The following is a 26661-nucleotide window of genomic DNA, read 5'->3' on the forward strand; positions in this document are numbered from 1 at the left end:
GTTCAGAGTGCACGCTCTAACCAACTGAGCCATCCGACCACCCCTATTATTTGTCTTTTTGTTCTGTTTTATTTTTGTTGTTGTTGTTTCTCTTTCCTGTCTTTTAAATTACTTGAATATTTTGTAGCATTCTATTTAATTTGCCTATTGATTTTTTGGTTCTGTCTCTTTGTATTTTTCAGTGGTTGTTCTAGGGATTACAATTAATTTAGAGTTAATATATTACCGTTTAAAGCAGGGGTGTCCAAACTGTGGCCCGCGGGCCAACTGCGGCCCGTGATCCGTTGTTAATTGGCCCGCAGCAAATTCCAAAAATATATTTAGTTTACTTAAATAAACCAGGTGAGGCAATAAGTATTTCACCTCGAGTGAGTGGCCCGGCTGTTTGTGTATTTTACCGCATATGGCCCTTGGTGAAAAATGTTGAAAAAAGTTTGGACACCCCTGGTTTAAAGGAAAATGAACAACCCTTTATGTTGTTCTCTTTATGTTATAGTTGTCTTATGTATTAAATCTACCTACATTGAAAATCTGAAGATACAGTGTTATAATTTTTGCTTTTAGTAGTCAGTTTAAAAGGAGAAAAATAATCTATTACATTTACCCAGATATTTGTCATTTCTATTGCTCTTCCTTCATTCCTGAAGTTCCATGTATGTCTTTGGTATCATTTTCTTTCATCCTGAAGAATTTTCTTTAGCATTTCGTTTAAGGGAAGTCTATTGGTGATGAATTCTCTTAGTTTTTCTTTATCTGAGAATGTCTTTATTTTTTATTTATTTTATTATTATTTTTATTGGGGAAGGGGAACAGGACTTTATTGGGGAACACTGTGTACTTCCAGGCCTTTTTTTTTTTCTTTTCTCCAAGTCAAGTTGTTGTCCTTTCAATCTCAGTTGTGGAGGGTGCTGTTCAGCTTCAAGTTGTTGTTCTTTCAGTCTTAGTTGTGGAGGGCACAGCTCAGCTTCAGGTCCAGTTGCTGTTGCTAGTTGCAGGGGGCACAGCCCACCATCCCTTGCGGAAGTCGCACCGGCAACCTTGTGGTTGAGAGGATGCGCTCTAACCAACTGAGCCATCTGGGAGCTCAGCGGCAGCTCAGCTCAAGGTGCCGTGTTCAATTTTAGTTGCAGGGGGCGCTGCCGACCATCCCTTGCGGGAGTCGAGGAATTGAACTGGCAGCCTTGTGGTTGAGAGCCTGCACTCCAACCAACTGAGCCATCCGGGAGGCAGCTCAGCTCAAGGTGCCGTGTTCAACCTTAGTTGCAGGGGGCAGAGCCCACCATCCCTTGCGGGACTCAAGGAGTTGAACTGGCAACCTTGTGGTTGAGAGCCCACTGGCCCATGTGGGAATCGAACCGGCAGCCTTTGGAGTTAGGAGCACGTAGCTCTAACCGCCTGAGCCACCGGGCCGGCCCTGAGAATGTCTTTATTTTGCCTTCATCCTGTGAAGACATTTTTGCTGGATCTAGAATTTTGGTATGGCAATTCTTTCCAGCATTTTAAAGGTGTTGTTCTGCTGTTTTCTGGCCTTTATGATTTTTGATAAGAAATCTGAATTAATTCTAATTTTTGTGTTGTTTTTCCTCTTGCTGCTTTCAAGAATTTTTGCAGTTTAATTATGATTTGTCTGTGCATTGTTGTCTTTGAATTTGTTGCATTTGGGGTTTGCTGAGCTTCTTGAATCTGTATGTCTGTCAAGAAATTTGAGAAGTTTCTTCAAATCTATTTTCTGTACCAGCTTTTTGTTCCTTTCTTCCTGGGACTCCAATGACACAACTGTTATACTTTTTGATATGTCCCCTAGATCCCTAAGACTTCTTCCTCAACTCCCTAAGCTTTTTTCTCTGTTCTTCAAATTGGATAGTTTTTATTGATCTGTTTTCACATTCACTATGTCATCTTCATTCTGTTCTTGAGTCCATCCAGTGAATTTTTTACTTCATAAGTAGTATTTTTCATTTGAATGTTTTTCACATTTTCTATTTCTCTTGAAAACATCTGTTTCCAATTATTTCAAGAATGGTCATACATTTACTTCATGGAGTATAGCTATAGCTGATTTAGAGTTCTCTCTGATAATGTTAACATCTAGGTTGTTTCAGGCTTACGTCTGTTGACTCTTCTTGAGTTGGACAGATTAGATTGTATTGATTCTTGTGTTTCAAGATCAGATTGTATTGATTCTTTGTGTTTCAAGATACTTTGGATTTTATCCTAGACGTTTGGATTATTATCTTGTGAGACTGGATTTTATGGAGTATGTTGATTTTTGTTGTTTTGTTTTGTCATGTAGTCAACCTAGGTAAATTAGACTGCAAGTTCTGACTTGCCATCTGTGTGTGGTGGTTCCAGGGTCTGTGGTTTCAAGGCCTTTGTTATGATGTTTGGGTTTATGCTGTATATGTGTCACTTAGCGTTTAGTCTGGGACTTGGGTAGTAGATTGTGTCATAGTTCAGTTGTCAAAGTCATTAGCTCTGTCCTTCACATGTACAGTGAAGGTGAGCTTGGGACTTGTGTCAGGGATCCTTTTTCTAGCTCTTTCCGAGATTTCTCTTACATCTTTTGGCTACCAGGAGCCCTTTTTACTAGTGTTCTAGCTAGAAAGCTGGGGCTCTTTTGGAGTTTTAGCCACACTTCTCTCCATCCTCTTCCCTTCCCCCTTGTGCTGTCATTCACTTTCTGGGACTGCCCTGCAGGTAAAAGGAGTGAGAGAAAAGAAAAGAAAATAATAGGATTCTTCTCTTGCTGTTTTGACCACTGGGTTTCCTTTTCTTAGTTCTCAGTTCTCCTGGGCCTTAGATGCTTGTGGCACCTCCACTGTACTGTGCACATGTCACTAATGATTGAGTCTGGGGCTTGTACATTGGGCTGACCTTGGGGCCAGACTCAGAGGAAAGAAACCCCAGGAGTTTCTTCCTACATCCTCTGGCTCACAAAGGCCCCCTTTCTTGGTTCTCTCCGAGTTTTATTGTGTGCTCCTGCTATATAGTTTTCAGACTTGGCCTATTCAGGGGTCAGAACCAGAAAAGAAAACAGGAGAGGAAAAAAGCCCTTGAAACACACTTCCATCAAGTGTCATTTAAGTTTTGACATCCTTCTCCCATCCATCTGCTGTTATCTACTTTTCAGAGTCCTTAGATAATTACTTTTTTGTGTTCTGTCCCAAGTATTTGGTTATAATTATTGAGAGATACTGGCTGTAATAAGCTTACTCCAGTTGACTAGGTCCAAATTTCACATTTATTTTGTAGGAGTTACAAAATATTAGGTTGGTGCAAAGGTAATTGTGGTTTAAAAGGTTAAAAACAATTGCAAAAACTGCAATTACTTTTGCACCAACTACTTTTGCACCAACCTAATATGTTTGTTTCAAAATTTGGAAAAATCAAAATTAAGAGAATGAAAATTATCTACAATTGCACCATCTAGAAATAAGCCATTTTAACTTTTCGCTCTAGTTTCTTCTCTCATTATAAACACCCTAATAGATATAATTTTGGGGTATAATTTTTCCTTCTCTTTTACCTAATATTTCTGTCAAACAATATTTGTATCATACTAAGTTCTTAGTAAGCAGTTTTTTTAAAAACCTGCATAATCTATCATGTATGTGTCATGTACTTAATCACGCCCTGGTTATTAGATATATAGGTCATATATATATTACAAAACATGCTCACAGTGCACATCTTTGTACACGCATTTTTGCCTAATAACATATTTATTGAACTGCTGACTTCAAAATTGCATATAAGAGGAAATCAAAGTTCCCTTATCAGTTTCAAATAATGATATTTAATTATTTTTAGAAGTCTGACCAAATATGTTTGTCTAAAATTACCTTCTCATTACTAACTGCAAAATGGTACTGTTTTTGGTAGAGGTCCTTGTGGTTTATGATTGTTTTGAACTTTAGAGTTGATTGTCAGAAAATCTAATTGAAGATAATGTTACAAGTTTTCATTCCTTGGAGAACAGATGAGTAGGTTAATAAATTTTGATTTTTATCTTCTAAGAGAAATTGGAATGAAAATTTTAAAACGATGTTAATGTATGCCAGTATGGTAGTTTTTTATGTTTTGTATCCGCTTCAAGTACATATTCACACAGAAATAAAGTCTGTATCAAACATACAGAAATAAAATATGAATGATTGATTTACTTTGGAATTTATTTATGACTTTTGCTATTTTAGAGACTGTGTGTGTGTGTGTGTGTGTGTGTGTGTACAGCTTTAGATTCTTTTTTATTTTCTTGGTAGGGGTTTGAATATCCTGTGTTTAATTGTAAAAGTTTGTTAGTCTGCTGTAGCTAGCCAAATTTTATGAAATATAGTTTTAAAATATTTATCAATTTAACGTAATATTTGATCTGGCCTAGGAGTGGGGAAATAGGTACTCTGCTTCTGGGGGATTATACGTTGGTATAGCTTCTTTAGAAGTCAGTTTGATATCTGTCAAATAAAAATATACACACAGACACACTTGTAAGAATCTTCATAAATACTGGTACAGGTATGCAAAGATATACTTCAAGACTGTTCACTGTTTCAAATAGTAAAAACATGGAAATCATTTAAATGGTTAATAACATATGGCTATTCATTATAATAGATATTATGTAGACATTAGAAAGATTGAGTTCTATTTCTATTTGTGGACGGGTGGCCACAACATATTGATTCAGGTAATAAGCAAATTATAGGGTAGTATTTATAGTATGATTCTACTTGTAAATACCAAAAGCTTGATGAGTAGGCACTGGAATCATCTCATTACTTGTTCTCTCATGTGCCCTGAATACTGGCTTTTTCTAGTTGGGAATCTCCTAAGTTTGTTAGTTGGAACACCTGCCCGCCTCACTAGGTGCAAACTTGGGCTTCCTCACAGCATGATGCTTGTGTTCCAAGAGCAATGGTCCCAAGAGAAGCTAGTAGAAGCTCTTATTGGTTTAGCTTTAGAAGTCACAAAGTGGTCACTTTATTGTAATTGTAAACCTGCCCAGGTTCAATATTAATACTCTCAATAGGAAGAGTATCAAACTTACATTATAAGAAAGACTATATGGATATGTGGGATGGGATATAATGTTGTAGATATTGTTCAGGAATACAATCTCCCACATTATATAATTTTTCAGGCTTTCATCCTTTGCGCATGCTGTTCTCCTTACTTAGAATACAGGGCTTGTCTGCTTGACCAACTTCTGCCATAGGGTTTATTGAGCATCTTTTATGCCCCGAGCACTGTACTACATATTTTATATACATTATCTTAAATCCTTGCAATAACTCTTCAAGGTAGAGAATACCTTGATTTATAACTCAGACATTTTCCTTTTTTGTGAGGTCTTCCCTTTGACAAATCCCGAGTTGAGCTATCCCTCTCAGAACTTTTTATGAACCTACTTTTAGGTTTTTATTATAGCACTCATTATATATTTATTTTTACTTAATTACATCGTCTTTCTCCTTATTAAACAACTTCTTGAGATGGATTATTTTCATGTAATCAATTTATCAAATATTTTAATGTTCATTAGATATAAGTTACTGGGATTTGTTGTAGGAAAACAGATAAATAAGGTGCAGACCCTGCTCTCAAGTAGCTCATGTTTTCATGGATGAGACAAGTAAATGGGAAAATACAATACAGTTTGATCAATGCTTTCGATAGATGGGTTTCACTGAATGCTATGTGTGTGTGTGTGTGTGTGTGTGTGTGTGTGTGTACATGAATACTGTGTTTCCCCAAAAATAAGATCTAGCCGGACAATCAGCTCTAATGTATCTTTTGGAGCAAAAAAAATGCGTCTATTGGTCTTATTTTCCTATAGTAAACTAAGACCAGGTAATATAATATAATACAATAAATATACCAGGTCTTATTTTACTATAAGACTGGGTCTTATATTAATTTTGGCTCCAAAAGATGCATTAGGGCTTACTCTCCGGCTAGGTCTTCTTTTCAGGGAAACACGGTATGCTTAAATACCTTCTCATTGTTGAAAGAGTACCTCAAGAGCTAGAAAAACATTTTTTTTCATGCCCAATAGCCAGAAGTACTACAGATGTTTTGTATCATACCTATGAACAGTTCACAAAGCAGGGTTTCATTATAGTTGACATGAAATAAGCTCTTACGTATGCAGACCATCTTTATTTTTTTTTTTTTTAGAAATAAAATTGATAACAGTTAAAGTCTGAGAACCTGTGTTTAGAACTTGCTGTTTTTAGGTTTTTATACTGGCCCTTTAACCCTACTTGTTCATTCAGGAGATTCATCACATCTTGGGGAACACAGCAGGGAACGGTTACTCCACAAATTAGCAAATATGTAGTACATTTCCCTCTGAAATAGAGAAAGTTACACTAAATGTTTCTCTTAACTTTTATTTATTTATTTATTTTTTAAAGATTTTATTGGGGAAGGGGAACAGGACTTTATTGGGGAACAGTGTGTACTGCCAGGACTTTTTTCCAAGTCAAGTTGTTGTCCTTTCCATCTTAGTTTTGGAGGGTGCCGTTCAGCTTCAAGTTGTTGTCCTTTCAGTCTTAGTTGTGGAGGGCACAGCTCAGCTCCAGGTCCAGTTGCCATTGCTAGTTGCAGGGGCACAGCCCACCATCCCTTGCGGGAGTCGAACCGGCAACCTTGTGGTTGAGAGGATGCGCTCCAACCAACTGAGCCATCCGGGAGCTCAGCGGCAGCTCAGCTCAAGGTGCCGTGTTCAATCTTAGTTGCAGGGGGTGCTGCCCACCATCCCTTGCGGGAATCGAGGAATTGAACTGGCAACCTTGTGGTTGAGAGGATGCACTCCAACCAACTGACCCACCAGGGAGGCAGCTCAGCTCAAGGTGCCATGTTCAATCTTAGTTGCAGGGGGCGGAGCCCACCATCCCTTGCGGGACTTGAGGAATTGAACTGGCAACCTTGTGGTTGAGAGCCCACTGGCCCATGTGGGACTCGAACCGGCAGCCTTCGGAGTTAGGAGCATAGAGCTCTAACCGCCTGAGCCACCAGGCTGGCCTTAACTTTTTTGATGTGTGTTTTTTGTGCTGGATAGAAATAGAGATGAATTATTTTTAATATAAAGCATGTGGTAGATCCATTTTTGTCATTTGATTCAAGGACTATCAACTTTTACATTTTAGTTATTCAAAAGCTACTGTTTTGTAAAGAAAAAAACATTACTTTTTTAGACTGTATTTTTCCTCAGTAGTATTAATACTTTTACAATCTCTTGTTATCCCTTCAGTTTACTACACATGCATAAATGCTTTAAGATTCTGATACACTAGTCAGTCTTCTGATCTTACCTGAGAAGTATCTCCTAGTCTCAAAGCATTTCCACCTCAGAAAAGTTATGTGACTACTTGACACAGGTTTTCAGTGTTGCTGTTTAATAAAAACCAGCTGTGTTTAGTAAGTAGCTGGTCAATCAATGAATGCACGAGAGCTTCTAAAATCTTCTTTGATAAATTCCTGCTGCCGTATACCTTAAGCTAGGATTATCTAACCAGATGTTAAAGAATAGAGTTACTTTGAGGTTCATACAGATATTTTTGAAAAGCTACTAAATATATGCATACACTAAAAATTGGAGGAAAAATAATTTCACTGAAACATGGAGAGTAGTACTACGTTCTGTGTTATCTGTAGCCAGCCCATTGAAATTTAGTCTATGAAGAGAACTTCGAATAATGTATTTGATCTCATGTAACAGATTTATACTAAATGTAAATTGTGGTCTTTCATATCTTAAATGTTGATTAAAATATAGGGGATATTATTTATACCTCAGAAACTCTACTTTTGATAAAACTGTCTTCGCAGGTTTATATAGCACGCATTAGACGGTTCGTAGGAGGGAAGGGGAGCTAAACTTACTTAACTTAATATGATGCCAAGGTACTGAGCTAAGTGTTTTAATGTGTATAATTTCATTTGCTCGTCATATCCATATAAAGTGGGTATTGTTTAGATATTATCTTTGTTTTATAAATGAGGAAACAGAACCAGAAAGTTACAGAGCTGCTGTTCTATGTTTTACCCGGTCTGTTAAACCACAAATTAGCATTTGTTCCTATAAAATATGAACTGAAGAATGTCTCTGGCCTTTGGGAACTCTTATTAATGTAAATAAAGAAATAAAGTGATACATAAAACACTGTGGGAACTCTTTTTATGAGGTTTTAGGAATATGAAAGTACCACTAAACTATTTGGGGAAGTTAGAGAAGATTCAGTTGATGTTTGAGCTGAGAACTGAATAGAAATTTTTTAACATGGTTTCAAGTTAATGCTGCTACTTTGAACTGTTTACAACAATATTTTCAGCGATGGTGAAATTAGCATCTGAGTATTGTTACGGAATCAAAAGTAATGTGATAAATATTACCTAATACACATGCAGACACAGTATTGAGAGTGATGTATTATTATGTTAGTTTTATTATCTATTTTTAAAAATATTTTGATGTTAAGAATTTAGTAATTCTAGGTGTAATGTGATTTCTTTTGCTACAGATGTCCTCCTCGCACATTCTTACCAGCCCTCTGCAAAATTTTTCTTGACGAAAGTGCCCCAGACAATGTGTTAGAGGTAACAGCCCGTGCCATAACATACTACCTGGATGTATCTGCGGAATGCACCCGAAGGATTGTTGGGGTAGATGGAGCTATAAAAGCACTTTGTAATCGTTTGGTTGTGGTCGAACTTAACAACAGGACTAGCAGAGATTTGGCTGAACAGTGTGTTAAGGTAAGTCTTAATTATTTATTGGCCATTTGAAAATCACTTAGGGAATAACAAATATGTTTTGCTGAAAAAATAAAATTCTTTCAGTCATCAGTCTTATACTTTTTGAGAGTCATAGTTCAGTGGAAACCACAGTCCTTGTGGCACCAGAGGAGATCCCATATAGCTTGGGAAAAGAAATCTTATTTTTGAAAGAAAATGAAGTCACTGGTAACGCTCTTCTGTGGTGCCTCAGTGCTCTCCAGTTCCAGGTAGCCACTAACACGTTTGAGGTAGGTTGTCCATGTTCTCAGCCAAAATGATACTGTATGAAAATAGTTAACTACCACCACGACAACTAACACTGACCAGCAGTGCCAGGTACTGTACTATAAACACTTTATATGGATTACTTTATTTAATCGTTTTTAAAATTTATTGGGATAATACTGGCTAATTGCATTATATAAATTCCAGGTATACAACTTGATCTAACTCATTTGTTCCTAATGACAACTCTATGCGGTATGTGCCATTAATATAATTTCTATTTCATAGGTAAAAAACACTCAAGCATACTGAGGTTAACTGACTGACTTGGGGTGATCGAATGGTGGTAGAGCCAAGGTTTGAAGATCACAAATTTGAAGATTAGGAAGTCTGGTTCTAGGGCCCATGGATTGAACTATTTGCTATATTCCTTTAGAGTTAGCTGTTTTGTTTTGTTCCTGGTGGGGCTAATTATAAACTGTATATGACTAGAAGCAGCAATATTGGGTCACCAGTTTATTGGAACTACTTGTGACCACATTTAGATTTTACATGATTCTCTCTCTTTTTTTATTTAAAAACTGTATTTTAAGTGTGTTTTTCCAGGACCCATCAGCTCCAAGTGAAGTAGTTGTTTCAATCTAGTACTTGTGGAGGGCGCAGCTCACAGTGGCCCATGTAGGGATCGAACCGGAAACCTTATTGTTAAGAGCACTGAGCGCTAACCAACTGAGCTAACTGGTCACCCTACATGATTCTCTTTTTATGGTTCCTGTTTCATTCTCTTTATGATTCTTGCTGCTTTAGGTCAGCAGTTCTGAAACTTTTTGTCTCAGGATCCCTTTACAAGTCTTAAATTATTGAGGACCTCCAAAGAGCTTTTGTTGTATAGGTTAAGTCTATCTATATTTACCATATATTAGATATTAAAACTGAGAAATTTAAAATATTTATTAATTTATCTGAAAATAACAAACTCATTACATGTTAACATGCATTACATTTTTAATGAAAATAACTATTTCCTGAACAAATAGAAAATTAGTGAGAAGAGTAGCATTGTTAAGCATTTTTGCAAATCTCTGAAAAATGTCTGGCTTAAGAGAAGACAGCTGAGTCCTCACATCTGCTTCTGCATTTAGTTGGTTGTTATATTACACTTCACAAAGCGTCTGGAAAACTCCACTGTACACTCCTGACGATTGAGAATGAAAAAAACAATTACTGTTATAGTATTATTATGAAAAAAGTTTTAACTTCAAGGGTCCCTGAAAATGTCTTCCCCACACTTTGAGAGCTGCTGTTCATAGGTGTTAATGTCTTGATTTTCTGCCTCTGTGTCTGTAGGTTTATTTCTGTCTGTAGTCTCAGAGGAAGAGGTAACCATGTTCCTGTTCAGAGCTTTTTTTCCTTCTTATTTTCTCGATCACATCACTTTGTTTCTTCCAGTACTGGGATTTTGCTCTACTGTTTATTCACTAATCTGTATTTTCAAATTTTTTCTGGTCTGTTACACTCTGTTCTCCCTTTCTCTGTTTCCTTTGCAGATTATTCTTATTTAAGTCTTGGTTCTTTAATTGTAGTATTTCCTAAGATTCTGTTTTTGCCTTCTTAAAACTACAGAGGGTGCCAAAAAAATGTGTACACATTTCAAGAAAGGAAAAACTATTAAAATTGAAATACTTGATATATACCAGTAACAAAAGATGAATGTAAGACATGTGTATACAGTTTTTTGGCACCCCCGGTATACATACTTTGCCTAGACAATCTCACCTATCAGCATCAGTACCCCTCACATCTTTATCTCTAAACCTGATCTCGCTTGAGTCCTAGACTCCATATTCAAAGGCCTGTTGGACATCTCCAGTTGGATGTGTGAATTCATTATCTTTCACTACAGATAAACTCTTATTCTGATAATTGGCATTAATTTTCACCTAGTCACTAAAGACAGAAATCTGTGTTTTATCTCTTATTTCCTTTTTTCCACGCCACACATGTAATTAATGATCACGTTCTTTTCTGGTTTATTTCCTGTTTGTCCCTGTTGTGATTGCCTCATCCTCTCTTGAATATTAATGCTTGAATTTTTGCATTACTCCCCCTACTCCATTTCCCACAGTTATTAACTAGAGATCTGATCATATTATTTCCCTGCTTAAAACATTTTTCTTGCTTTCAGAATAAAGTCTATATTTCTGGTATGCCTGTATGATTTATAGACCCCGTTAACTCTTCAGTTCTTTTTTTTTTTTTCCCCAAAGTTCTTTCTTTTTTTTTTTTTAAAGAGGAACAGGACTTTATTGGGGAACAATGTGAACCTCCAGGACTTTTTCAAGTCAAGTTGTCGTTCTTTCAATCTTAGTTGTGGAGGGTACAGCTCAGCTCCAGGTCCGGTTGCTGTTGTTAGTTGCCGGGGGCACAGCCCACCATCCCTTGTGGGAGTGGAGGAGTCGAACCGGCAATCTTGTGGTTGAGAGCCCGCGTTCCAATCAACTGAGCCATCTGGCCACCCGGGAGCTGATGGCAGTTCATTGACTTCGTTCTAGTTGCGGGGGGGGGGGGGTGTGGGGGGGTGGCAGCCCGTTGGCCCATGTGGGAATTGAAACGGCAGCCCCGTTGCCTATAACTCGTGTTCTAACCAACTGAGCCACCCATCCGCTCCAACTTTTTAGTTCTACCTGTACACCTTAAACATCAACATAATTTAGAAAATAAAAGTTGATTTTAATGTTTTGATATTCATAGAATGAGGATGATGAATAATATAAATAGCTAGCATTTATTGGAAAAATTTTTTTTAATGTCTAGCATCTTTACACACTTTGGTAGATTCCTTGTAGCTCCTTGGCTTGCCGTGTAGGTTTCACTATCTAAGCCTATACTGTCCAATATAGTAGCCATACATGAGTACTGAACACTTCAGATGTGGCTACCAAATTACGATGTGTTGTAGGTATAAAATATATATGGGATTTTGAAGATTTAATACATAAAATAATATAAACAGTATCAATAATTTTTTATATTGGTTATATGTTGAAATGATGCCTTGGATATATTAAGTTAGATAAAATATAATACAATTTCTTTGTTTTGCTTTACTTTTTAAAATGTGGCTACTAATAAGTTTGAAGAGTGCCTTATGTTTTCTGTGATTCTAGAAAATTAAAATTGAACTTACAGTCTTTTGTTAATTTTTTTTTTGCTATCATAGGTGTTAGAACTGATATGCACTCGTGAGTCAGGAGCAGTCTTCGAGGCTGGTGGTTTGAATTGTGTGCTTACCTTCATTCGTGACAGTGGACACCTGGTTCATAAAGATACCTTGCACTCGGCCATGGCTGTGGTTTCAAGACTCTGTGGCAAAATGGAACCTCAAGATTCTTCTTTAGAAATTTGTGTAGAATCTCTGTCTAGTTTATTAAAACATGAAGATCATCAGGCAAGTAATCACTGTTGTTTACTTTGATTTCAAAAGGGATTTTATACTGTTCCTTATTTATAGCTGTGATATACTTCAATTTGGACTTTTCAGTTGATGAAGTAGAGGTAATTCCCTCTTCCTCTCATTTTATATCGCTATAAGGTAATCTTTTTGTTTTGGCAATGAAACATTTTAAATTGTAAAAGTGATAATATATTTATTCTTAAAATTGAAATGTTTTAGAAATATAATTTTTAAAGCTTCTCTTATACTCAGTGTAATTTCTTGACTCAGCACAATTTTGTTGAATTAAAAAGATAACTCTCACTGAAGTAAAATAACACAGTATTTAAAATCTTACATGTGTAAACTTATGTTGAATTAGTATACTTGAGAAAATAAAACTTGACTTTTAATGCTTTTTTACCATTCAGATGTTAATTATTTTCAGTTGATACTCAGATTATCTTGGCAAAGTTGTACATAATAATAGTATTTATTGAGGTTTTACTGTACATCTAGTTCCTTTACATATGTCATCTCATTAAAGCTCAGACAGTGAATTATACCGTGTTTCTCTGAAAATAAGACCTAGCCGGACGATGAGCTCTAATGCGTCTTTTGGAGCAAAAATTAATATAAGACCCGATATGATATGATATGATATGATATGATATGATATGATATGATATGATGTGATATTCCCGGTGTTACGTAAGACCTGGTATTACATAAGACCCGGTCTTACATTAAAATAAGACTGGGTCTTATATTAATTTTTGCTCCAAAAGACATTAGAGCTAATGGTCCGGCTAGGTCTTATTTTCTGGGAAACACAGTAGTTAACTCTTATCCCCATTTTACAGATAAGGGAACCGAGGCCTTGAGCAGTTAAGTAACATCTTCAGGTCAGTTAGCAGAATGTGGAGCCAGGATTCAAATCTAGACAGAATGTATGCCTTATCTCATTGCTACAACTGCCTTTCTTATAGTCTTACTATTGAAATAAGCAGTAGTAGCCCTTTTTATTTAGGTAAAGTTTGTCTGTATGCCTATTTTTACATCATTAGGTTTCGGATGGAGCTCTGCGATGTTTTGCATCACTAGCTGACCGATTTACCCGTCGTGGTGTTGATCCAGCTCCATTAGCCAAGCATGGATTAACCGAGGAGCTGTTATCTCGAATGGCCGCTGCTGGTGGCGCTGTGTCAGGGCCGTCGTCAGCTTGCAAACCAGGTCGCAGCACCACAGGCGCACCTTCCACAGCTGCAGATTCCAAATTGAGTAACCAGGTGTCAACAATTGTCAGTCTGCTCTCCACACTTTGCAGAGGCTCTCCGGTAGTAACTCATGTAAGAGTGCTTTTCAATCTTTGATTTTTAATCGCTCAGGAAAAGTGTTTTTTTTTTTTTTTTAAGGAGGGCATGGCTCACAGTGGCCCATGTGGGGATTGAACTGGCAACTTTGGTGTTGTTCGTACCTCGCTCTAACCAACTGAGCTAATGAGCCACCCCAGTAAAAGTATTTATTCATTTTTTTATTGGGGAATATTGGGGAACAGTATGTTTCTCCAGGGCCCATCAGTTCTAAGTCGTTGTCCTTCAATCTAATTGTGGAGGGTGCAGCACAGCTCCAGTCGCCGTTTTCAATCTTTGTTGCAGGAGGCGCAGCCCACCATCCCATGCGGGAATTGAACTGGCCGCCTTGTTGTTGAGAGCTCGAGCTCTAACCAACTGAGCCATCTGGCTGCCCCCACCCCACCCCACCCCACCCCACCCCACCCCACCCCACCCCACTCCACTCCACCCCACCCCACCCCTACCTGCCAGCAGCTCAGCAGCAGCTCGTTGTCTTCAATCTAGTTGTTGAGGGTGCAGCTCACTGGCCCATGTGGGAATTGAACCGGCAACCCTGTTATTCAGAGCTTGCGCTCTAACCAGCTGAACCATCTTGCCGCCCCGAAATGTGTTTTTGTATAATGCAAATAAATTAAACTCTTTTCTCCCATTCTCTTTCTAGGATCTCCTGAGGTCGGAACTTCCAGATTCAATTGAAAGTGCATTGCAGGGTGATGAGAGATGTGTGCTTGATACCATGCGTTTGGTTGACCTTCTCTTGGTGCTGTTATTTGAAGGACGAAAGGCTTTGCCAAAGTCTAGTGCTGGATCTACAGGGAGAATCCCAGGACTCCGGAGATTGGATAGTTCTGGGGAACGCTCACATCGGCAGCTTATAGACTGTATTCGAAGTAAAGATACCGATGCTCTTATAGATGCAATTGACACAGGAGGTCTGAAAATATTTTTTAAAATATAAAAAGAAAACTAAGATAAGGAATTACATAGGAAACTTCTAGATTTTGGACAGTATTTTTAGCAATGTGTGAGATAACAGAATGGCCAGCCTCTTCCATATCCTCCCTTCTCCCCATGTGTATAATTATCTGCCTGGTTCATGGTAAGACCTGAGTAAATACTTGTTGAATGAGTAAATGAAATTTACCTATTTTATCGTCAGAAGGAGATTGTGCCAATTCTAAGAGGAACTGCAAATTGATTTTAGGGCTATTGTTTTCTCAAGATTAATGAAACTGACACTAGTGAAATAATATATAGTAAATTTTTTTAGACTGTTTCGTGAGATGATGAGCAAATTATAAATTGGTAAAAGATGCTTCTGGATCATTAGACTTGTCTGTGTTCTTTTGATTATAGATGTGGATTAGTTTCTTTTCCACATGGCATTAGGCATTAGGCAGCTAGTACTCTTTGAGTTGTGTTCCATATGTAGATTTTTTTCTTATTTTATGATTATTTTTAAGGCTTAAAGTCTTGAATCCTCGGTGGTTTAAAATTTTAGAATACTTTTTAATTTAGAATACTTTTTCATAGCAGAATTTACATTGGCTGATTATTTACTACTTCAAACATTAGTTGACCTAAATGTTTAATATAGGCTCTGTATTTAGTGATTATTAATAATAATAAATGGTCCCCACTTTAGAAAAGTTCAATATTATTTTGTTGGCTTTTAAAAAATTTATTTTTCTTCAAACTTGCAGCCTTTGAAGTAAATTTCATGGATGATGTGGGTCAGACTCTATTAAACTGGGCCTCTGCTTTTGGAACTCAGGAAATGGTAAGCTAATAAATAAAAGCTAATGTTTTAAATCAAATATAGAAATATTAATAAAGCAACTTTATAATTCTTCATCGTTTTATAGGTAGAATTTCTTTGTGAAAGAGGTGCTGATGTTAATAGAGGTCAAAGGTCATCATCATTACATTATGCTGCATGTTTTGGAAGACCTCAAGTAGCAAAGGTAAAAATCCAGGTTTTTAAATTATTATGTTAGTATTTGATATTTACATGGTTCCAAAATCAGAATGATAGAAAAACTTTTATTCTAGTATGTTTCCATGCCATCTTTAGTCACTCCATTCCCCCTTTGCCCACTATAGGTAAGCATTTTTTGTTGTTTTTTTATTGTTGTTTATCTTTTCAGAGTATCTTAATGCAGATACAAGCAAAAGTATATTTATATGCTTATTACCTCCTTTTGTTACACAAAATGTAACATTATATATGCTGATCTATACTTTGCTTTTCTTATTTTAATAATATAGATGGAAGACCTTTTATATATTTGGAGAGCTTTTCTACATCTGCATGCTTATCCTGTGTGGATGTACTACAGGTTTATCCAACTAGTCACCTATTGCTACATACTTGGTTGTTTCCAATTTCATTACTGGCAATGAATGTATAGGCTTTGTATAGGCATATCTCAGAGTGATTGTGGGTTTGGTTCTAGACCACTACAGTAAAGCACAAGTATTGCAGTAAAGCACGAGTATCCCAATAAAGCAAGTCATAATCTTTTTGCTGGTGGAGGGTCTTGCCTTCAGTTTGTGAAAAATGCAGTGTCAGTGCAGTGCAGTGAAGCAGAGTGCAATAAAACGAGTTATGCCTGCACTATTTCTGTTGTTTCTATTTAATAATAAACCAGATATTCTATTTGCAAACATATCAGAATATCTTTAACTCTTAGTTTACCAAAGGACGTTGGAGAGTTCTTTTTACAATTAGGAGAAATTGAGGTTCACAGAGGTCAAATGATAAGGGTTGAACCAACTGTATGATCTAGGTATCTAGAATCTCCCTGTTGGGAAGTAATTTGGCATAGTGCAGTGTCGTCAGCTGGCTACAAAGTCAGGCACACCTGGATTCAAGTTTCAGCTCTAACAAAACGTGGCTTTGGGCAAATTTAAGTTTGACTTGCAATTTTATCAGTAAAATGTATGCATATTATTAGCATGATTATTGTGATAATTAAAAAAAAGTCCATGAAAAGCACTTAATATAGTAGTAGTTGGCACATCATAGATGCTCAACTGGTAGTTGCTGTTATTGCCATTTTTACACTAAGAAAATTTTTAGCAATAACTTAGTTTTCCAACCTGTGAAAGGTAGTCTCTTCAAACTTGAATACTATCAGTTTGAATTAATTTTTAGAGAGAATGGTACTTCTAAGGGTGATAAAAATTTTTTTTGAGACATTTTCTTTCGACCCATAGTATTTCACAGTTATGAGTGGTGAGTGGGAGAGGAGCCAAATGCATTGTATCTAACCCTAACCTGTATTGATTACACATCAGCCCATAATGAGCTATAGCTGCCTTTACTAACAATGATATATTAGGTAGTGATCACTAGGCACTTCTTTTTTGCCAGCCGGTGTCTTAAGCATTTAACTTGTTCTATTTAACTTAATCTTCACAGGTTCTTTTGTTTTTAATTGATTCTAAGATATACCTCCACATTCTCCCCCCCAAAACACATTTTAATATCTTTAAATAGGAAAATGTCTTATAATTGCTGTTGGACAGATAGAAATTGCAGCATAATTATTAGCTGTCCATGCAACAAAAATTGTAAAATGGATATTAGTAACTTAAATGACAAATCCTGTTTGACAGAGGAGCACTCTCAGAAATGCTGTGTCACTAGTGCTCTTTATGGCACCGATGACAGCATTTTGTGTAGAAATACAAATATAAGTTACTTTGAATCAAAAAGTTATTAATTATCTGAAGAATTGTGCGCAGAATATGAAGCAGTTACAGAAATACTGTATTACGTTTCATTTATATTTTCTAATTTATTTGTCCAAGTAATATATGAAAAAATATCTACGTTTAAAAAAGTTCTTTCAATGAGTTAAAAAAATTAATTCCAGACAATAAAAAAGCATTGTTGCAAAATTTAATTGGCCTTGTTTTTCCTTTCTTATTGGTTCTTAATGATATGTTGAGTAATCTATGGCATTTTAGATTTGATGAAATATTGAATTATTGTGATTCAAACCCCAGCAGTTTGGAATTTTTAGAGTAGTACTTCATACTTTCCAAAAGTGTCTGTGTGCACTTACTTGTCAGATATATATATTTATTACATCATGATTAAGTTAAAAAAAACTGTAACTCTGAGGTGTATTCGGTATTCCAGTGAGCTTACAGTTTGTTGGGGAGAGAGTCAATTGTCTATTATAAATTGGTGAACAGTATTTCACCAATTTAGTATTTAAGACCAAAATTTTGTAGTTCATTCTAGAAGAATTGATTTAATTTGGCTATTGGCAATATGTAAGAAATGATGAAGATACTACCATATCACAAAATGAATGCTAGTAGCTCTATTAAAGAAATTGGGAGAAGTAGTTTGATAGAGAAGATGACAGGTTCAGGTGTTAACATACTTAATTTGAGTTGTTAATAACCAAGTGAAATTAATTTTTTCAAGTTATAAGTTGACTACTTTTAGGGTGATATATATGAAGGCAGAGATTTGAATTGGTATCTGCTTGATTAAGAAATTCTGTTAAGTATGCAATCTAAAGTATGGGTGCAATCTAAAGATTGCAGAGCTGCGTATTAAAGAAATAAAGTGTAGTTGTTATAACCAAATTAAATACTTTTCTTTTTTAGACTCTGTTACGACATGGTGCAAACCCAGATCTGAGAGATGAAGATGGGAAAACTCCATTAGATAAAGCTCGGGAACGGGGCCATAGTGAAGTAGTAGTTATTCTTCAGTCTCCAGGTAAGTGGTAAAATCTTTCCTTTTAAGTCATCTGCTATTACTTTTCAGCTTCACTTCCATAAAAGTAACTTTCTGTAGATGTAGTAATGTTGTATAAACAAACCTATTCCTATGAAGTCAAGTAATTATATATTTATTCCCTTATATTTGATAAACCTTTAGCAGTATACTATTCTGTGTCCTTTGAGACTGTGAGTGAATGTTTTCAGAGAGACCAAATCAAAAGTTTGAGGGGTCTGGGAATGCCATAAAGAATAGTTTGGTATTGTGTATATGAAGTACTTTGAGCAGATTTTTAGGTTTTCACAGAGTAGATAAATGCAGAGTCTCTGTGAAATAATTTTTGACAGCAAATAGAATATCCAAAATTATGTCTTTAAGTTGTGATTCAACTTATTGGAGGTACTAATGTTCTTTATATTCTTATAAGCAACTTTAATAGATACAACATTCTAATTTCAGTTTAATTATAGCTTAATGGTGGATATTCTAGTTTAACTGGGATAATGATAGTTTGGAGTTGGGTATGTTTTCATATTTTTTCATTGAAAGAAAAATTTTCCAAAAAATTATTTTACTGAACAATATTTATCTACAGGTGATTGGATGTGTCCAGTTAATAAAGGAGATGATAAGAAAAAGAAAGATACAAACAAAGATGAAGAAGAATGTAATGAGCCAAAAGGAGATCCGGAAATGGCACCCATATACTTGAAAAGGTTATTGCCAGTGTTTGCACAAACATTTCAGCAAACTATGTTGCCTTCAATAAGGTAGTTATTTGTACTATTTATATTTCCTAGTTAAATTACACCAGTTATATAGTTTTATTTATCTCCCTTTTCCAGGAGGGTTTGAAGTTTATTTTAATATTGAAAAGGTATGGTAAGAATAAAAATTAGATTGGAAATTAGATTGGAGAGTTAAATCTTCTGATCTGATTTAAGAGAAGAATTTTAGAAAATCAAGACTATGTTTCTAACAGTTTTTGTAGCTCTCTGAATGTCAACTCTAGGGAAATTTTGATGAGTAAGCAAACATTTATTGAGTTTTATGGAGGTCATTTTGGTTGAGTCAGTGTGAGGTGGCCATTGGAGGAATTGCCCAAAGAAATGAGAGTTGGCTCTTGCAGGCTAGTGAGGAAGACGTGAGTAATAATATAGAATGGTAAGTGATAGATTAGACATTTAATCAGAGTTCTCTGGGAATATAGGTTATTTAACAACTAATTGGGCTATGCAAATTGGAGATTTTATGCAGAGGTGAGATTTAATTAGGCTTTAAAGGCTACTTGGGAGTGTTCTAGGCAGACAGATTTGGAAGGATCAGTGGGCTCTAGTCTGTGCAAAGGCCTGGAGTCAGTCCGTCCTGGTGCAAGTCCTGTGCTCTCCCTCTGCAGTGTGTCCACAGTCTGCCATTTCTGTCCGTCAGGTGCTAATGCTCCGGTCGCAGGTATCATAGTCTGTAGAAAGACTACTCTGTAGTCTTTCTTCTCTTTTTCTCTCTTACCCTTTTTACAGTCTGTTCCTACATATTAAGCTGAGTTATTTTAAAAATCATAATTGTATCACTTTCTGGTTTAAACCTTTCAGTACCTTCCAATTGGCCCTAACTGAAACCTAATTCCTGAAGTCTCAGGCTTGCAAGGTCTTACATAAGCTCCACCCAGCTCTCTGGCCTCGTTTAGTACTGTCTAACTCCTAGCCCATCACACTTACACTGTGCTAGCCTTCTTCCTATTTTTGGAACACTCCAAGTATATCCTTACCTTAAGCCTTTTGCACTTAGTTCCCTTTGCTTGAAACTTTCTGTTCCCTGGTCTTTCGATGGTTGGTTGCTTCATATCATTCAAGTCTCAGTTCAAATGTTACATCCATTGATGTGTGTCCACCTAATTTAAATTTATCTCTAGGACACCTTTGATATTTGTCACAATGGTTTACTGTCTTTACAGAGCTTGCACTGTCTGAAATTTCGCTCTTTGAATTTTTTGTTTTTGTTTTATTGTCTGTCTTCCCCTCTAAAGTAAGCTTTTTGAGAGCTGGCCTTGTGTGCTGCTGTGTTTTCTACAAAGGCAAAGAGGTATAGAATAGGGCTTGATATTTAGTAAGTCCTCAATAGATATTTACTGAATGACTGAAGTGTGTTTTGTTAACAATTGCAAGTAGTTTGATATTAATGGAATATGGAATATGTTTGGATAGCTCAGTGAATAATATTAAAAAGGTAGAAGTTTTTATGACCTGTGAAAGCCTTTGTGGTCCATGATAATGAGTGAGGATTTTATCCCACAGTTAAAGAAGGATCATTAAAGACTTGTGAGGACATTTGTCACAGTCATATTTGTGATTTATAAAGATCACTTTGGCAGCCTGGTAGAGAAAAGGACTGGAGGAAGGCAAGAATGAAAATAGACTACTCAAGTGTTCATTGCAGCATGAACTCCAGTTGCTGGGGGACTGGATTGGCGTGAACAAATTCAAGAGGTTGGGAGATGGGTTGTGTAGGGATTGATGACCAATTAGATGTCAGGGATTAAGGAAAGGAAGGGGTGAGGAATGACTTCTGAATTTTTGGCTGAGTGATTGAGAATTTGATTTCTGTCATTCTTCGTTTAGGAGGTCATTAGGATTCAAGGGCCTTAAATACCAGTATTACGCGTTGACATTAAACTACAAGCAGTCTTCTTTAAATGACAAAACAGTGGCAGTAAAATAATTCACTGTGAACATTTAAGAACTTGGTTTTTATTCTTTTCCAGATAGCTACAGAGGTAGTGGGGCCAACTGTTTTTGGGGTATTTTGTTGTTTATTTTATTGTCTGTCTCCCCCTCTAAAGTAAACTCTGTGAGAGCTGGTCTTGTGTACTGCGGCATTTCTATAAAGACAAGGAGATATAGAATAGGGCTTACAGGACTAGCTGTCATGCCAATAAAAGAATCTTAAGATTGGCATAGAATTGCTTCATGATAAGGCCATTCGAAAATTATAAGGTATGCGCCATATAACAGAGTTCCCTTATTGGATGGTTATTTTCTATCATCCTTTCAAATGTTTGAAGATTGTCTAAACACAATTTTACTTTTAGCGCTTTTGATGCTAAATTCTCCCAGGGTGATAATTAGCAGACACATTTAATTATGGTAAAATAGCATGATGTCTCAGTTAAGAGCTCAGATTTTGGAGCCAGCTCAAAGTGTGTCCAAATGCCATTGTTGCCACTTCCTACCTAGATAGGTGTCCATGGGCAAGGTACTTAGCCTCTTGATCTTAATTGGTTCATCTCTAAGGTGGAGATAATTATACTTAATTCTCTCTAGCTATGAGGATAAAAATGAGATGTGTGTTAAGTGTTTAGCATAATGACTAATATTAAGAGGTATTTGAAAAATGATAGTTCATTAAAAAAATTATTTAGCAATATTAAAAACAAAGGAGAATAGGTTACACCTTAATTTTTTTTACCACTTCAGTTTGTAATTTGGTAAGAGTAAACATGTACTACGATCTGACAGTTAAAGGAGGATCTCTGTATATGGACTTTAGCTATTATCTGTCAGTATTCACTTTTGCACAGTATCTGTTCAGGAATTAAAAGGCAGGCAAAAGATTAGAGAAGGCTTTAAAACAGGATAGCAGTTAATGGTGGAATAGTTTGTAAAAACCTGAGTATTCTTGGTAAGATCCTTCCCCCAGTTTTAATGAGATATAATTGACATATAACATTGTATTAAAGTGTCAAAATAATGATTTTGATATGTGTCTCTTGTAAGATAGACTGAGGACTTCCCACTTTGTTTTTGAAGAAAGGCTACATTGAATTTTGAAGAGGTCTGGTAAATAAATATCTTTGAAGTTAGTGTCAGTAACAAGACGAAGGATTCAGCAATGGAAATCTTCCATTAATTAAAAAAAAAAAAAATCACAATTTGAGAGAAAAGTAGACTTGGTTGGATAAAGGGGGAAATTATTCTTGGATGAGATATTTAAGTAATCTAAGATAAATTCTTTCAAAATTGATTGATAGATTATGCAGTCTTAAAGAAAATAATTAGAATTTGTTTTAGAACTTGACAGATCTTAAAGTTCATCTGCAAGAATAAATAGGTGAGATTATTGAAGAAAAATCTGAATAGTGTAAACTTTTAGTAAATTTTTGTGATAACTGGCACAAGAATTTTAAAAATCAGTGGAATAGAGTATCTCCCCAAATAGAGCCAATTATATATAGGAATTGAATGTATTATAATGGAAGTTGCATAGGTCATTTGAGAGAGGATTATTTAGTAAATGGTACCAGGATATCTACTTTGTGGTTTGATTTAAAATCAGCTTTGTTCTTTGCATTGCATATCTAAATAAATTTTAAATGGATTATAAAAAACTTTAAAACTTTAGGAAAACAAAAACATGTTAAATGTTTATCAGAACTTGATAGGAAGAATGACTTTCAAAACTTGTTTGTGTTAGTTATAGCTGTAGTTTTAAGTTTATTTTATGTAAAAAACATAAAACTACATATGAGAAACAGTATTACCCACAGCCATAAAAGTGCCATAAATATAAACTCTTAATCTAAATGAATATGCTAGCAGTTTGTTATTTGCTAGAAAGTATGACCAAGGGATGCTATCTTTATTATACAAAGAGAACATACAAATTTTTAGTAAAAATGTAAGAGCCAATTTAAATCAGCCAATGACATTATGGCACAGTGCTGAGGAGGAAACAGTAAAAATCTAATGTGGAAAAACGTATTACCTTGCTAACTAGTAAAAAACAAAACATTAAAAAAAATGATTTCATTTTCACCCATGAGACATTTAAGAATTTTTTTTTAATAAGTAATATTTTAGTGAATTAGTACATCTGTATCGAGTGATAATTTAAGCTGTTAACAGCTTTTCCCCCTCCAGCTGTATTGTGGTATAATTGACATATGAAATTGTGAGGTATTTAAAGCGTACATCTTGAAGGTTTGATATACCTACATATACATTGTGAAAGGATTCTCCCATCTAGTTAATTAACACTTCCATCACCTTTCTCACATGTTCATCTTTTTTTGAGGGGTGTATGTGAGAATATTTAAGTTCTATTCTACTCTCAGCAGATTTCAATGATGCAGTACAGTGTTATCAACTATAGTTACCATGTTTTACATTAGATCCTCAGACCTTATAGCTGTAAGTTTGTGCAGCAGGTCCTCGAATAACAGTTGTTTAATATTGTTTTGTTATAATGTTGATGAGATGTAGGGAACTTAACTCTTGTTTATATCAATTAGCCTATGGTAAAAATTGGTTTCATTATATGTCATTTTGCTTAAAGTTGACAAATCTATTCACTGTGTTAAATGAGGACTTACTGTACCCTTTACCAACTCTCCCTAGAGAGAGTTATGAAACACATAAAATAGAGACCACATGCTATAGAAATACAACTGTGTCACATGCCTCTCTTGGACATAAATGGCGATTTTTGCCTTTCCATCCTTTCTGCGGAAGTCACCTCAAGGGTAGTGATATCTATAGCGTTGGGGCCTATTATATTATCAAATACATGATAAATGAATTACTGGCTTTTATGTAATATACCAGTCTCCCTTTGACCTATTATAGTTTAAAGATGTGTGGATATATGTTTATTTTAAAAGAATAGGTTGCTTATTATAAAAATTGAGGCCATTTTGTGTGACTTAGTATTGAGTATCTCCTATGTTCTAAGCAAAACTGGATAAATGGAAGGGAAAGAAGGCATGCCAAGTTGTTAAGAGTGCGGATGTTTTGGGGGCATGGGATTACTAGGATCTTATCTGACAAAGGACAAAAATGCTTAATTCGAAATTTGATTTCCATATAAACTACTAGATGTTATAAATTGTTAGAGCTTTGTATTTTTTGGCTATAGGAAATTATAGGTTAGATACCATCTATTTTCTTAGTAGTTTCTTATTATCTTTACTTGTATTTCCAAAATTGTCACGGCACATTAACAATGATGCTGGCTGAAGATAAAATAAAGTAGCACACGTAAGAAAATTATAAAACTAATTTCAGTTTTGATGAGCTCAATATATTAGTGTTAGGAAATAAATGAAATTTTCTAAAAAAGGAGCATAAACTAATGCTAGTATTTTAATTTTTTTGTATTCTTTTACTAAGGGTACCTTTTAGCAGATTGTATAAAACTTAACATGGGATATTTTAGTTTTCATTAATGTATAGTTGCATTTTATTTTATCATGACTTCCTAAAATTCTTTTACTTTTCAAGGAAAGCAAGTCTTGCTCTGATTCGAAAAATGATTCATTTTTGCTCTGAAGCCTTGTTAAAAGAAGTTTGCGATTCTGATGTTGGTCACAATTTGCCTACAGTACTAGTGGAAATCACTGCAACTGTCCTTGATCAAGAGGTCAGTTTTTTATTGTTTTTGAAACTCCTGTAGATTCCCTTTAGGTAATGGACAGTAAAATAATTTAATTTTTGTCCTAATTTCAGTAAACTACTTTGTGCAAATTGTTGTATTTGTCTATTACAGGCAAGTAAATTTGTTTTTATTTTTCCTTAATTTCCTTTGTTTATTTTCCCCAGGATGATGATGATGGCCATTTGCTGGCTTTGCAGATCATAAGGGATTTAGTAGATAAAGGTGGTGATATTTTTTTGGATCAACTAGCAAGACTTGGTGTAATTAGCAAAGTGTCAACCTTGGCAGGTCCTTCCTCAGATGATGAGAATGAAGAGGAATCAAAACCAGAAAAAGTGAGTGATTATTAATTGCAGTGGCATCAGGAATAAGATTTCTTTCAAGGAAATCTAGTTCCTGTTTACAATAAGTTTTGACAAAATAATGGCAATATGAAGTAGTACTATGTTTTAAAAAATGTGCTCAGTTAAAAAATACTGATATTTAAAATTTACAGAAAAGTTGCACATAAATAATATCAGAATATCCTCTATCCAAATTCACTAATTATTGATATTTTGCCCCATTTGCTTTATCATTTGCACATATCTTTTTTGTGTGTGTATACATTTAAAAATATTTGACAGAAGCTAGATGCATATTGACCCTTTTTATACCTAAAAACTTCACCAAAAAACCAGGACATTCTCTTATATAATGGTAGTATAGTAATCAAAATCAGGAAATAATTTATATAAAATGATCTAGTCCAGAGACAAGATTCAAACTTGTCATTGTCCTTAACAGCATTTTTTTTTTTCTGCTCCAGAATCCAGTCCAGGAGAACATACCACATTTAGTTATCATGTTCCTGAGAACCTGCAACAATTTCTCAGCTTTTCTTTTTCTTTCATAGTCTTGGCATTTTTGAAGAGGACTGACCCTTAGTTTGGGCAATGTCCCTCACTTTGTGCCACGTTTCTTCATGATTAGATTCAGGTTATGTGTTTTTATCAGGACAACTGTAGAGGTGATGTTCCGTTCTCGGTTCACGGTGGGCCTTCTCAGAGGTCCATGGTGTTTTGTTCGCTGTTTTGCTGATGATGTTAATTTAGATCACTTGGTTATGTTTGTCTCTGCCAGGTTTCTCTATTGTAAAGTCACTCTTTTTCCTTTTGTAATTAATAAGTAATTTGTGGTGAGATAATTTGAGACTATGTAAATATGCTGTTCCTCATTAAACCTTTACCGTATTCATTGATAATTCTTGCTTTAGATTAGAAATTTAAAATATACCTATCTGTCTCTACTGATTGCCAGCAATGATTTAGTCCTAACATTCAGTGAATGCTTACTATATATTAGTGACAGAGTAGTGATGTCTTTGAGATAATGGTGGAGTATGTGTTGTAATTGTAGAAGCCAGAGGGAGTGAGGGAATGTGTGTGTGTGTATGTGTGTGTGTATGTTTGTGGGTTTCCTAAATTACTGTGAGATTTAGCAAAAAACAAAAGAGGTGCTCTCTGGGTACATGCCCTTGGGAGTCTTGCATTCAAGAAATAGGTTACACATCCTAGCAGTCTTTTTGTAGAAATTACCAAGCAGATTCTAACATTTATGTGGAAATGCAAGGGACCTAGAATAGCCAAAGCAACCTTGAAAAGTGACAAAGTTGAACGACATACATCAGCCAATTTCAAATCTTATTATAATGC

The 26661-nt window shown here is 35.5% G+C and overlaps 1 protein-coding gene across 7 annotated transcripts in view; it reads left to right on the forward strand.

The window, feature by feature from the left end:
- Positions 1-26661, forward strand: part of HECTD1 (HECT domain E3 ubiquitin protein ligase 1) — an 87798-nt gene that overhangs the window by 13769 nt on the left and 47368 nt on the right. For all 7 annotated transcript variants that reach the window (XM_088796904.1, XM_088796907.1, XM_088796909.1 and 4 more), the window contains exons 3-12: positions 8526-8760; positions 12227-12454; positions 13507-13788; positions 14456-14726; positions 15498-15574; positions 15660-15758; positions 18424-18538; positions 19137-19311; positions 24814-24952; positions 25132-25302. In XM_088796904.1, coding sequence (XP_088653030.1) covers positions 8526-8760; positions 12227-12454; positions 13507-13788; positions 14456-14726; positions 15498-15574; positions 15660-15758; positions 18424-18538; positions 19137-19311; positions 24814-24952; positions 25132-25302 — 1792 coding nt within the window. The remainder of the gene's footprint in view (positions 1-8525; positions 8761-12226; positions 12455-13506; positions 13789-14455; positions 14727-15497; positions 15575-15659; positions 15759-18423; positions 18539-19136; positions 19312-24813; positions 24953-25131; positions 25303-26661) is intronic.

The sequence above is a fragment of the Rhinolophus sinicus genome, chromosome 3 (genome assembly GCF_057876585.1).
Source record: "Rhinolophus sinicus isolate RSI-liver-muscle chromosome 3, RSI-T2T, whole genome shotgun sequence".
NCBI lineage: Eukaryota > Metazoa > Chordata > Mammalia > Chiroptera > Rhinolophidae > Rhinolophus > Rhinolophus sinicus.